The 13,840-nt window shown below is 38.4% G+C and overlaps 1 protein-coding gene across 1 annotated transcript in view; it reads left to right on the top strand.

The window, feature by feature from the left end:
* ICA1 (islet cell autoantigen 1) overlaps positions 1 to 13,840 on the top strand; it is a 62,442-nt gene that overhangs the window by 22,835 nt on the left and 25,767 nt on the right. Inside the window, exons 6-7 of the mRNA XM_059818333.1 lie at positions 13,363 to 13,488; positions 13,677 to 13,775. Of these exons, the coding sequence (XP_059674316.1) occupies positions 13,363 to 13,488; positions 13,677 to 13,775 (225 nt within the window). The remainder of the gene's footprint in view (positions 1 to 13,362; positions 13,489 to 13,676; positions 13,776 to 13,840) is intronic.

Genomic DNA, 13,840 nt, shown 5'->3' with positions numbered 1-13,840 from the left:
TGAGGCCGCACCTCGAATCCTGTGTTCAGTTTTGGGCCCCTCACTACAAGAAAGACATTGAGGTGCTGGAGCGTGTCCAGAGAAGGGCGACGAAGCTGGTGAGGGGTCTGGAGCACAAGTCTTATGAGGAGCGGCTGAGGGAGCTGGGGTTGTTCAGTCTGGAGAAGAGGAGGCTGAGGGGAGACCTTATCGCTCTCTACAACTACCTGAAAGGGGGTTGCAGAGAGGTGGGGGTTGGTCTCTTCTCCCAAGTGACTAGTGACAGGACTAGAGGAAATGGCCTCATGTTGCGCCAGGGGAGGTTCAGGCTGGGTATTAGGAAAAAGTTCTTTACTGAGAGAGTAGTGAAACATTGGAATAGGCTGCCCAGGGAGGTGGTAGAGTCACCCTCCCTGGAGGTATTCAAGGAGCGTGTGGATGTGGCATTGTGGCATGTAGCTTGATGGACATGGTGCTCTGTGGTGTTGGGTGGGTTGGTTTTTGGTGTGTTGTGGCTTGTTGTTGTTGTGTGGTGGTTGGCTTTTTTTTTTCTTTTTTTTTTTCTTTTTTTTTTTTCTTTTTCCCCAGGTTGGACTTGATGATCTTACAGGTCTTTTCCAACCGTAGTGATTCTGTGATTCTGTAAAGTACTGAGATCTGAGCTTCTCTCTGCACTGCAGTTGTAATTGTATAAATGTTGGAGCATCTCAAAATTGTCCCCACCCCTTCTCCAAATGAATCTATGTGAATGCAAAGCTTACATACTGTCATACAGTTACAATATGTGAAGCATTTGTACATGCTTTCTATTATTTAGGCATGTTTGGGTGTAGGCAGCGCTTGAATACACCCTGACAGTTGAAACTGAGCACTCTTACAGTTATAAAATTCTATAACTCAACATCCTTTTGAATTTTGATAAAGGAAAATCTGCTGTTACGCAGGTGTTAAAGAGGAGATTACCATGTTGGAAAAGCTCATTTGAAGTATCTGTGCTGTCTTAGACCACAGAACAGAGAGTTCTCCCACCATGAGAAGGCACTGAGCCAGTCTGAATCCAGCACAGCAAACTCACAAACCTGCCTTGACCTGCGAACATGCCTCAGGGTTACCTTATTCTCAAGGATGGACATGTTAGTTCAAACAAAAACCCACTGTCCATCATCTCTCTTTGTTGGTGACCAATGCTAGCAACCAGGGAGTTGCATAGAGCAAATACACAGTGGCATTTTCTTGTAGTGCTGTGACCACTGGAGGCATCATAAGACATGTTGGTTTGGTTTTTTTCTATAAAATTGTCCAGTTGCCTTTTGAACCAGTGTAAATTCTGCCCATCACAACAGATCGCTGTGATTGGACAGCTGCCCTACTGACACAGGTGTTGTGTAAAGATCCACTGTCCTTGTGTTGAGTTCAAATGGCTCGTTTGCTGTAATGCCTTCTGACTCCTGTGTTGGCCAAAGTCCAGTCTTCTACAACTTTTGTATGTGTGGTCTGATGGACTTTCATCACAGTCCTCCTCAGCTGTATCTTTTTTCTGGGCTGGAAAATCCTAATCTATCATTCTTTTTACAGAAACTAATTTACATTTTTGATCAGACATTTTGTAGAATCATAGAATCATTTAGGTTGGAAAAGACTTTTAAGATCATCAAGTCCAACCGTTAACGTAACACTGCTGTTTTGTTCTCGCTCACTTTTTTTTCCCCATTGATAAGCCTGAACTGATCTGCTCTTGCAGATCCTACTTGGCTTTGCATGGAAGAAAAATATAGAGTGAAAAAAAAAATCTTCGTGTCACTGTATAATATTTATGGAATCACATGCATAATGTGCGAGGAGGCTCTTGTTTTTCCCCATCCCTAAAGAGGCACAAGAGAGTTGGAAAAGGTATATTATAAAGCAGCAGGAATAAACACGGGGCTGGGAAGGAAGTGAGGCAGTAGCAAAAAAGAAAGGAAGGAGTAAGAAAAATGTGTATGTGTTTGCATAATGGAGAGAGGGAAAGCTACTCGGTAGGATTCCATTTCTGTGATAGCCATCACTGAATATATCTGAAGATGGTACAACCAACCTTTGGTTTTTTGGGAGGAAAAAAAAGGAATAATATTCAAGCCAGCCATAACCTTCTATCCTCACAGGGGTCAGAGAATTGCTCACATCTGCTGACTGTCAGTGGTTATGAAGTAAGCATTTTTGACCATGGCTTACTCATTACTGCCAGGCTGGAGTTAGGTGGCGTGTGAGCCAACAGGCTCAAGACAGTAAAATTTTTACAGGCTGAGTACTGAAAAACTTAAGAGGGAAATGTGGCATAAATGTGACACAGAGAGCAAATTTCATAGTCTGTTGAATGAAATGCACAAAGAAGTCATGGTCCTTGTGCACGACCTGGCTGTTGTAAATATGATATTTGTATAATATTTTTTAGAAAAAAAATCCTCTATTGAGATTTTAAAATAGCAGTAGTTAAGTTAGTATACCTAATACCATATTTTCTTACCTTATATTTTTTTATTGCTGTTAAAGAAAAAAAAATGCAGCAATGCTCATTAAGCACTTTACTCTTTCACATGACATTCTCCTTGACCCAGGACCATAGACATGGATTTCAAACCAGGAAGAAAAAGGCAAGCATCTGACCCAAAGTACAGAGAGGATAAGCACAGGGCTAGAAATCAGGACAAAGTTACATAGGCAGGAGAAAAGCAGGAGGCTCTGTAGTCAGAGAAGAGAACGGAGAATGGAAGTAGTAGTTTGTCTGGGACATACTTGTACCCCGAGCACAACGGCCACATCTCCAGTGACTGGAGATACACTGTCATGTTGTTTGTATGTTTGGATTTCTACATTAAGGAGCTCTTTCATATATTTAATCACAATTTCATCTCTCTTGTATATTTAATTCTTTTCTCCTCCCAGGCAGCAAATTGCTAATTGCAGCTCTGCAACTACATTTGCAAGGTTTCTGCAACAGTTCTTGTGAAGATCTTCTGTAAAGATGTAGCTTAGCTGTCAGCCAGTGACAGGAGTCTCTTGGTACAGTTCGAGTGAGCACAGATCACAGTCCACGTCTCTGGCTTGAAAAACCGGAGAGGGAGAGTATCAAAAAATATAAGCTATATCTTGAAGACCTAGGGGAAATTACTTGAGACGTGGTGTTTCTAAGTCAATCTGTCTTGTTTAACAAAGAGAAGATGAAGAGTTGGCTTGATCATGATATGTAAGTTGCTGAGGCTCCTCAATCTACTTGTCAGGAGTTTATCAAGAATCATGGCTTTGAAACTTATGCTGGATGAATTCAAATAGTAAATAAGGCATGTTTTTAAATACTTAAGGTTATTATTAGCAATAAAGGAAATTGTTTTTTTTCCTGGACGTAACTTAGGTTAGGATTTATCAAACCTAACTTTGGAAATCTGCTGTGTAGATGTCTGCACTTAAACTAATCAACAAGAGCTCCCTTTACAGTCCAGTGGAGAGAAATAGGCTCTTTTAGGGTAACATGAACCAAACTCTAGAGTCAGTTGTTTGTGTTGGCTAGATCTCCATCCACTAAAACAGATCACTGATTTGTTCTGACCTTAGACTCTCTAGCCACGTACATGGCAACTGTCTAGGAATGCTTTTCTAGAAAACCTGCAGAGCTTCCCAAAGCTGGATCAGGTATGAATGACCAAGGGGATAGGAATCCTGCTGTGCCCAGGGACAAATTCTGGTAAAAATGGAGCCAAAATAGTGACTACAATTTTGAAGATTACTGTGGGAGTTACAATGGTTCTCCTCAGCTGCTGAAATGGGCCATGTCCTATTAGGACGTGTTGAAAATCACAGACTCACAGAAAATACGGGATCCTTTTTGGTGCTTCCTGGAGTTTAAAACTTTGTTACCCACAAATACCTGAATGTTTCTAATAAAGTGTTTTTAACATACTGAAAAAAGTAAATTGAGTATAAATCTCTTTTATTTAAAATAGTAGAAAAAATTGCGGTGTTTTTAAAAAGTAGTTGTTCAACTAAAACTAGTGATATCTGATGTGTTTTTAAAACTGAAAACTTAATCCAACACAAATATACTAAGCTTTCCCTATTACATGATTATGTTGTTTTCTAGGTGGATAAGGTTTTAGAAGTTGTAATTGCTAGTAGATTTAAAGTACAGAACATTATCATCCATCCTTGAAAGATTTTCAGGTTGTTCTGTTGCATTCTGGGAGATGATACTCTAACAATAAATATATATATATATATATAAAAAAAAAGTATGTATACATAGTTTAGGTTTTAAGTAATGCAACTTGCAAAGTCCCTTCAATATAGCTTCTTAAAAAGCTCCTAAGTATTTTCCTTTCAAATTAGAATTTATTCAGTGCCTCAGGGCAGCATGGCATGTTAGAGGCAGAAGTAAGAGCTATCAGACTATGATCACTTTCCTGATGAAAAAATAATTAACCCCCCAGTTGTTCTGTAGCCTAGTATAGCATCGCAAGCACAGATGGGAATAGAACACAAGAAAATGTTCTTTTATTTCTATTAATTTCATGGACTTGAGAAATTCTGTTGTATTATCAGTTGCATGCTACACGCTAATTTAGAGCTGTGTGTTGTATCAAAGCTATCATGTGTCAGTGTAAAGTGTCCATGGGAAATTTAGTTCTGTCATATAATCCTTTCCTTGCCTGGTACACAAATATTCTCGTGTCTATAGCATCTTTATTAGCCCTTCCTGAGGGGAACAGAAGGAAAAGGGAGACAGGGGTTTAAAACCCTACAGCCTTACCCATGAGAAATCGGAAAAAAACTTGGAATTTTAAGTAGAAGACTTCAATTTTTATCTTCACACCAGTCAGGATGTTTATATTTTAATCATAAATCAGTATAAGCAGAAAAAAAAACCTCCAAGACCTTCAAACTCTCCAAATTCTCAGATCAGGAGCACAGCTGAAGGCTGAGGTTTGCTTCAATGTGTTATATCCAGACACTCAGTGCCAGCTCTAATGCTTTTTAGCTGGTAGGTGTTGCAATAGAAAGGTTTGTAGTAGACCTGCATGTGTGTGTCCATGCATATGTGTATAGCGCAATGGACATTTAAGACAACCGTCCCACACAAATGGTGAATGGTACAGGCTGTTCATGGTCATGTTTACAAGACAGGGTTGTTCAGTTGGTTTATTCTGCAAAATGGCACAAGTGGCTGCTATAATGTTACAATGTTCTGGTGGGGTAGACTCCACTATCCTCGGGAGCAAGAGTCACTCACCCCTGTAGATATTTAGTAAGGCCTTGTTTTCCCAGCACGACCCTAATTTAGACCCCTGTCCTTAAAACAATTGGGCCTGTGCTTAAGCATTCCATAACTCTGGTCCAGACATGTAATTTATTCAGTGCTTTTTGGTATCGAAGACAATGGGACCCAGTCTCATTGAAACCTCAGGAACTGCTGTAATACAAATGTTAAATAATAATGAGCAATACTACTGAAATCAAAAGGAATAGTCACATATTCAAATGAAAATGTGAATTATCATCAGAGGCTATTGTTCTTGTGTTGAATTAAAACTATTACAGCTGTTATTTTGTCTTCCATTCTGATTGCAGAGGTGGATGAAAAATCCTGGTTTTGACTAAACAATCTTATTTTTTGAGAAGGAAAACTAAGCATAAGAATGATTCTATCATGCAAATTCAAATAGGGTAGGATTGTGAAAATAGCTAAAATGTAGCTGGTTTGAATGAGAAAGTTTGCATGAAAGCTGACAGGTTTGGGGGAATAACATTTCAGTTATAATGTGACTTTTTACTAGTTCTTTCTTCTAGACAGGTTTCTCATAGTGTAAGGAGAGCAAAACACATGTTAAAACCATGGAGATTTGATTGTTCTGACTAGAAACAAAAAATACTGTGATTAAAGGAAAAAAAACATACCAGTGTATGATGGTTTTATGATTGGATTGTTCTGTTTGTAGACAATGTTTCAGATGGAGTTGTTTGGCAGAGAAACATGATTGTTCTTGGTCCCTGTGAAGTCCCTGTCAGTGAAGACAGTGACATGCTGCTACTGGTAGACTAACTCATATTAAGCTGCATTTCTCTATTCAGTTATGGAATGGTGTAGCATTGCTTCTGCAGCCTTTTTTTTTTTTTTTTTTCCATTTTTGGGTGTTTGGTTTGGTTTGTTTTTTTTTTTCCTTTGCTGTACCTTTAGCACTCTTGCTCTGTTGCTTATGCTGAGTTCCAGGACTATCATGAATGTGCTGCAGCCTCCAGGGAGAACTTTGAATAGGTGAATTAGGTGTTTCAATTACATGTAGAATCCCTGGGTAATTATGGCAGGCAATTTGCTAGTAGATATTTGCAAATATTGGAATAGGTATTGATTTCATTGGATTATGTTGGATATCACTGTCTTTCAGTTGAATATTTAGTTTGTTTCTCGCCATGAATGTTTCAGCCACTAGAAAAATGGTCTTAGGTGGCTGAAAAGTCTTTGTGCTGTATTGTCTCTTGTGGTAGACTTGCCTTGATCAGGTCTGTATATAATGAGAGTTTTCTACCACTTTTTAGGATACCAGAAAGTTGTCCCAGCTTCCTTTCCAGAGTCTATCTCCTACAATGCAACTAGCCTAATACACATTAAATTCAGCTTTCACTTACACCTACTGTCTTTCCTTATGAATTTGCTGATACATTGAAACAAACTCAACACAGCACATGTATTTTCGAGAGCTGTTTCACAGTATCATTTGCTTGTACTGCTGTAGTGACTGGGAATCTGTGTCTTAGGTAGCAGCTCCACTCCACTAGTCCTGCATAGGAATATCAGGAAAAGGCAGCCTGTACGGCAGGCGTACCTGTGGTTTTTCCTCTCTTCACACAGACATAACTTCACTTGCAAAGCTGACATATCAGCTTTTCTTTTGTGACAGAAAGGCAGATGATACCTTTGTTGCTTTCCAGATTGAGACAGGTAGACATGCAATGGTAATTAAGTCTTTTATATGAATTGCAACATGACTGCAAATTTGCTCAGTTGAGCTTAACGGGATGAGGTACATGGGGATGCATGCACAAATGCAGATGATCATAATTAAGTCCAAAATGGCAAATTTAAGAAATGTATCATTGGAACTTGTTATGCACTTTACGTTATCCAAAATCGTATCTCTTTCAAGAATAGTTTAATTTCTTGAACAAATCTGATGTACATCTGCTCAGCTGCAGACCTGAGAGATACTATTTTGATATATTATACTGTCCAAGTAGTTTTCCTTTTTAGCTAGGCATTTCTCAGTTTATAAATTTCATCTCCTAAAATTAATTTTTATCAGTGTTTCTCATAAGACTATAAATGAAGATTTTAATAACCAGGACTGAAGCAGACGAACAGAAGTATGCTATCTCTTCCTCAACCATTGTTCTGATGTTCTGAACTCCTACAAGTTCATGGAGCAGAGATTAATGCATGCAGTAAATACTATTCCAACCCAAGGGAACAGTTGAGTCAAAGCATAGTCTGCAAAATGTAGAACATACCAAAGCACATGAAATCAGGTTTAGTACTGTGCAAGACTTTGGAATTCCTTACGTTGCACATCGATTAGTTTAGTTACAGGCATTATTCTGTATAGAACATTACCTTTTCTGTTCTCTGACTACCCAGCATCAATCTTGAATTTAAAAAGAAAAAAAAAAAAAAAAGAAAAAAATCAGTAAGTGCTTATATATGCTCATGTAAAAGTGTAACGGGTGCTCCTTGTCATAACACCACTCAAACTATGAAGTTATTACACTTTTGTGGGAACTGAGAATCTAGCTCCTTATGCTTTCTGTGCTATATGCAGAAATGCTGTAAGATACACTATAGGTTAAATAGTTTGTCCTCAAGCTACAGCCTGCTTCAGTTTGCATTTAATTTTCATGAAGTCTTTACAACGATCAGGTATGCCAGAAGGTGCTATACTTATTTAATGCAGAGATTTGTACTGATTCCATCTGCTGGTGGAGTTTACCCAGAGCCTCCAACACAAAGGTTTGCTATACTCCAGGCATTTTTCCCTCTTGATTTACTTACCCCCCTCCTTCCAGCCTATGCACACGCTGTGCATGCTTTTCAGATCGAGTAAGTGAGAGGTTGGGTGACAAATTAGTCTGGAAGCATCTGGTTTTGCTTCTGTGTTGGAAATGCTGAGACAAAAATATACTGTATGTAAAGTGAGTTAGTGCATTTATCTGACATAAGTTCATTTTGGAGATGATGCTTCACTAGCTGAATTGTCCCTGAAATTGGGCTACTACTGAAAATAAGTTTTGCATTTTATGGTAGACTAAAAGAAACTAATAACACAGATATACTATAGAGGACATAAAGATTCCTTGAAAAGACATGACATATCTGTATTTTTGTAACTGAACATACTGAATAGGATTTTTTAACTGGGTCTGAACGTTACTTTTTTTTTTTTATGTTAGCGCTCTTAAAGATTGGGACTTTTCTGTTTGAATATAAGTTTAGGAACCTGTATTAGCAAATATTTGCCCTTACAATCAAGCATACCAGAATCTGACTTTCAAGCCCTCAGAGTTTAGGATTTTAACATTTATTTATTTACTTACTTACTTATTTTAGTCTTTTAAAATTATTTCAGTTCTATCTGGTATCTTATAGTTTATCAAGCTATTGATTTAATAAGATATTGCTTTCCAAATTTGTTTTTTCTTATGCTCTCTCTTTAAAGAATTCTGTTCTATAAATATTGTACTTAGATGTTTGCATTGGGAAATTAAAAGCAGGTTGCTCCAGGTTGCTCCTTAGAAAAAGATGAAAAGTAATAATGACAGTAGTGCCATAAGATTTTCTTGTACACCATAAACCTCACAGCTAGCGCCTACAGTTTCAGATGCTTAAGAGCTATTTCATCATAAAATGTCCAAGTTGCATCTGAATCGGTGCAGTTCTCTTACAGTCAGTAAAATCCTGACACTTTTCAGACCAGGATTTTGAAGAACTTTTGTATGTTCAGCTTTAATGAAGTTAAATACATGAATAAAAATTTGAAGGACTGAGACCACAATGAGGTCCTGTTTCTCATGTCTTACAGAGTAATTGCAGAGAAAGGAGAAGATTAGTATGTATTACGTCAGCTTTCCCTTGAGTAGAAAACCAAAGGTTCATTCTGATAACTTATGTGGTATTAAGTAGATTATGCTTTGTAAGCACTAAGGTTTTATACCTAATTCCTGAAGCCACAAGTAATCTTAAAAGATGTCTAATAATAATTTGAATTGAAAATGCATTTATTGGCACACATAAAAGGCAAAAGGTCATGCTGATGTAGTATGCAGTGTTCTTTCTTGGCTGTCCTGCACCACTGCTGCAAAATGGAGAGTACTTATGCTCAATAAACTTTCAGTATATAAAAAAAGCTGAAAAGCATCCTTAATTTAGTAGTTCTCATAATATCACATCTTCCCTGGTTGGCAAGAGAAATGTGTAGCATTTGGTAACACAGCATTAAGTGTTTTGAATCATCTGGATGAACATGTCAAACATACAGGTTTGTATTCCACATTGTGTTGTGGATCACCTCTTTCTCTTTATGAATGCTCTAGCTTTTAAAAGAGACACTAGTAACATGATCAGTTAAGATAAATGCTGACATTGTTTCTTGCTAAATATCCCCGAAGACTGTATGCAGGAAGACTACAACTCAAACTTTACAGGTTTTTTGTTTTCTGGATTTTTTCTCTTCTTTTAAGGAGTTGGAGACGTGAGGTAGACCCAAATCCCTTCTGTTGTACAAAGTCCTTGTGCAGACTTGCAGTTGTAGAAATTAATAATTGCATTTAGCAGTACTTTTTTTTTTCTTATGACCCACCATCTCTGACAGAGTATTTATATTACCCAGAACTAACATTCTTTGCTCACTTGGACTCAGTCTACAAAGCCACAGCTGTTCTTACTGTGCTTTCACCAGTGCTATGATATACTGAATAGGAAAGGGATTCTGATCTCAGCTGCACCATTGTAAAATACAGCTTTTTATTTGACACGTTTCCACTGACATCAGTTGAATTTCTCTGGTTTTTCATGGCTGTAACTGAGGTCAGAATTTAGTCTCAAGTCTCACTAGGTTTTTCAAAGTCCTACAACATCTCTCACTTAAATACCTTTCTGTTGTAGCAATTCTTGCTGGCAAAAGATGTAGGTAATCTCATGTTTGGATTTCAGTTAGAAGTTACTTTTTGCACAGGCCCATGATTATCTTCACAATTTTCCTTTTTAGACTGAAGTTGTAAATTTGTGCTCTTAGTCACTCACAGCTAAAGCAAATAAAGGATTTGAGGACCTAATGCAGGACAAAGGTGTTTTATCCAACACTGGATAAAGCTTCCACGCTCCTCGTGCCACTGCTCCCATCCTCCTCCATTGCTGCTTAATTTTGGAGGCCCATAAGCTCTTTACCCACCTGCTGTTTTGACTAGACAATTGTGCATGGCATGGGACTTCCCCTGGCATGGATAGCATAGTGCCTCGCTTGGGCTTCCACCGGGCACAAGCTAAAAGAAGTAGTGTAGAGTCCCTTGAGGATCCCAAACTAAGAGCCAGACTCAGCTCATGCCAGTGTAGTTCCAACTGGGTAAGGCTTTTCACAAAATACCATACTTTGTAGGGAGATATCTTGGCAGTAGCTGCTCCTTGCTTTTTATATCATAGATTAGCATTTGTTATGCTTGCCTAAGGCGTGGAAGCCATGGGAGCAATTTCCTCCTTCCTGAGGGAATTCAAATCTGTCTCCACCTCACCAAAACATCTCCTAACTACCCAAGAACTCTTCCAGCTCTGGACACCCCTCTTTGAAGCTCTTCAATATGCCAAAACAACAAAGCAAGTCATCAGTAAGATGCTGTAGTCTAGTGGTTAGAGTGCTGGATCATGTCAGGAGAAGTTTGGGATGTAGTTGTTATTACCAGAACTCAGGATTTGTTCATTGATTGTTTGGTGTAATATGTAGTTATCCTGGAAGACTTCCCTTTCTGGGAACATACTAACCACAAAGCTATTTTATAAAGGTGGAGTATCACTGGTGTTTCTTTATTGAGGGGGGGCGGGGAAAGGCAAATTTTTCTATACATCTTTTTCTACAATTAAAATCACAGCTGTAAGATGCTGCATTTATCAGCAGTTTTGAATTATGGTAGTTCATTCATTATGAACATATCAGACCTATGATATGTGCTACTCTGTTATACTACTTATGCAGAGCTGATCTGATCAGTGAAGAAAGGTTGCCATGCATCCAGCATGAGAGTGCGACAATTCATGTGAGTAGGTCATCTCATAAATTTGTGATGCAGATTTTTTGCTGTTTTTCTGCCTGGTTGGAAGTCTCGTATACTCTAAGTTGAGTTTGGGGAAAATGAGATTAGAATACGGTAACCCTAACGTTTCGGATTGTGTTATGAGGTATGTATCTGTCCTTACCGCACAAGGAGACAGGCCCTTGCTGCAAGGTTCTGGATTCACTTCTGAAGATCAGGAACATACAAGTTTGTCAGATCTTGTTTGATCGAGTCTGAGTATTCTGAATAAAATCAGTTTACTCTCCAAGTTAGGCAAGTAAAGGAAAGAAAAGGTATTTAATTTGCTTTCAGTGGGTTTTTTTTCCACTGTGAAGGTTTAGAAGAAGCAGTGTGCCCAGGTGGCCAAGAAGGCCAACAGCATCCTGGCCTGTATCAGAAACAGTGTGGCCAGCAGGAGTAGGGAGGTGATCGTGCCCCTGTACTCGGTGCTGGTGAGGCCGCACCTCGAGTACTGTGTTCAGTTTTGGGCCCCTCACTACAAGAAGGACATTGAGGTGCTGGAGCGTGTCCAGAGAAGGGCAACGAAGCTGGTGAGGGGTCTGGAGCACAAGTCTTCTGAGGAGCTGGGGTTGTTCAGTCTGGAGAAGAGGAGGCTGAGGGGAGACCTTATCGCTCTCTACAGTTACCTGAAAGGGGGTTGCAGAGAGGTGGGTGTTGGTCTCTTCTCCCAAGTGACTAGTGACAGGACTAGAGGAAATGGCCTCATGTTGCGCCAGGGGAGGTTCAGGCTGGATATTAGGAAAAAGTTCTTTACTGAGAGAGTAGTGAAACATTGGAACAGGCTGCCCAGGGAGGTGGTAGAGTCACCCTCCCTGGAGGTATTCAAGGAGCGTGTGGATGTGGCATTGTGGGATGTGGCTTGATGGGCATGGTGCTGTGTGGTGTGGGTGGGTTGTTTTGGTGTGGGTTGTGGTGTATTTTGTGGTTTGTGGGTGGTTTTGGTATTTTTTTGTGTGTGGTGTTTTGATTTAGTTTTTTTTTTTATGGTTGGACTTGATGATCTTACAGGTCTTTTCCAACCTTAGTGATTCTGTGATTCTGTGTGATTCTGTTTTTATGGGTAAACATTTTATTGTAACTGTGAAAGAGTTACAGGAAAAGCATCATGTTTTGTGGTTTGATTGTTTCCCATTTCCTTGGAAGAAAACTAAATTTTGTATACAAATATTGTTATGAACAAATTTGTTTTGTTAATATAGTATTTTGGTAGTGTACAGAGCTGTCATAAAAATGGGGAACCTGGGTACAAAACGCCTACATCAACTTTCTACTCTGATACCTGATCATGAGAATACCAGTATTGTTGTCAAACATGTGCAGCTTGTGTAACAGACAGTGCCTTGGATATACTTAACAGGTGATAAAAAAATAATTTGAAAAACTAAACCCCTTTGTAACTGAAATTGTTTGCTCCTAAGAAAGGGGGCCTTGACTGATATTTTTCTTATAGCATTAAACCGGAAAAGCACTCCGTTTTAGAAGGAAAACTTTTGAGCAAAATTTTTGTAGCAGTTCAAAGTTATTGAAGTGCTATATTGTCAACAAGAGTTGCAGATTGACTTTGAAGTTTGTCAGTGAAATTTATCTCTACTATAGGTACATGGAGACGTCTCTGTCTGTGCACCTGTATATTATGTTGTAAACTTTTAGTTCCAAATTTGTTGGTTGGGCTTTGAATTGGTATTTCTGTAAAGAGATACCAAAGTGAGTATGTTTTCCAATTATTATCTTCTCAGTATATATTTAATACTAATATCCATCTTATAAACAGAGGTTAGAAAACAAAATTTCATCACTGAATGTATTAGAAAAATAGTAACATGGAAGATAAAGCCATATTTTCGCATATATCAGCCTACTATATCTTAATTTCAGTGGGATTTATTCTATAATAAAGTTCTAAATAAATTTTAATTGAGTCTGTTCAGTTGTCTGATTTCCTTAAATGTTGTATTAGTTTTCTCTTTCATGAAAACCTGAGAAAAAAATTCACTGCATAAACAATTGTCCCTTTGTTTGAAGGTTCAAGCTCAAGTGCGACATGCAAAACTCAACTTTGACAAACTGAAGACTGATGTCTGTCAAAAAGTGGATCTTTTGGGAGCAAGCAGATGCAACCTTCTTTCTCATGTGTTAACAACATACCAGGTATCCAAAGAAAACGTTGACCTCCAAAAGAAAGATTTCCTGTTAATATGTTTTTTTTAAGATGTTACCATGGCAATATTCAACTGTAAGAATATGTAACTAGTATTGGAGGGGACATGTGAAATTTGCACTGAAAGCAGATTGGTGTTAAAGCTAACATTGCATTGAAATTTTATCCTACCTTACAGACAACACTTCTTCATTTTTGGGAAAAAACTTCGCACACGATGGCAGCAATCCATGAAAGTTTCAAAGGTTATCAGCCATATGAATTCACTATGTTAAAGGTAAGGAATATATAGATATGTTTGTTTGCCCAGTGATAACAAATAAGAGATCATACAAGGATATA

The sequence above is a fragment of the Gavia stellata genome, chromosome 6 (genome assembly GCF_030936135.1).
Source record: "Gavia stellata isolate bGavSte3 chromosome 6, bGavSte3.hap2, whole genome shotgun sequence".
Lineage (NCBI taxonomy): Eukaryota > Metazoa > Chordata > Aves > Gaviiformes > Gaviidae > Gavia > Gavia stellata.
This window is presented reverse-complemented; position numbering and strand designations above follow the sequence as displayed.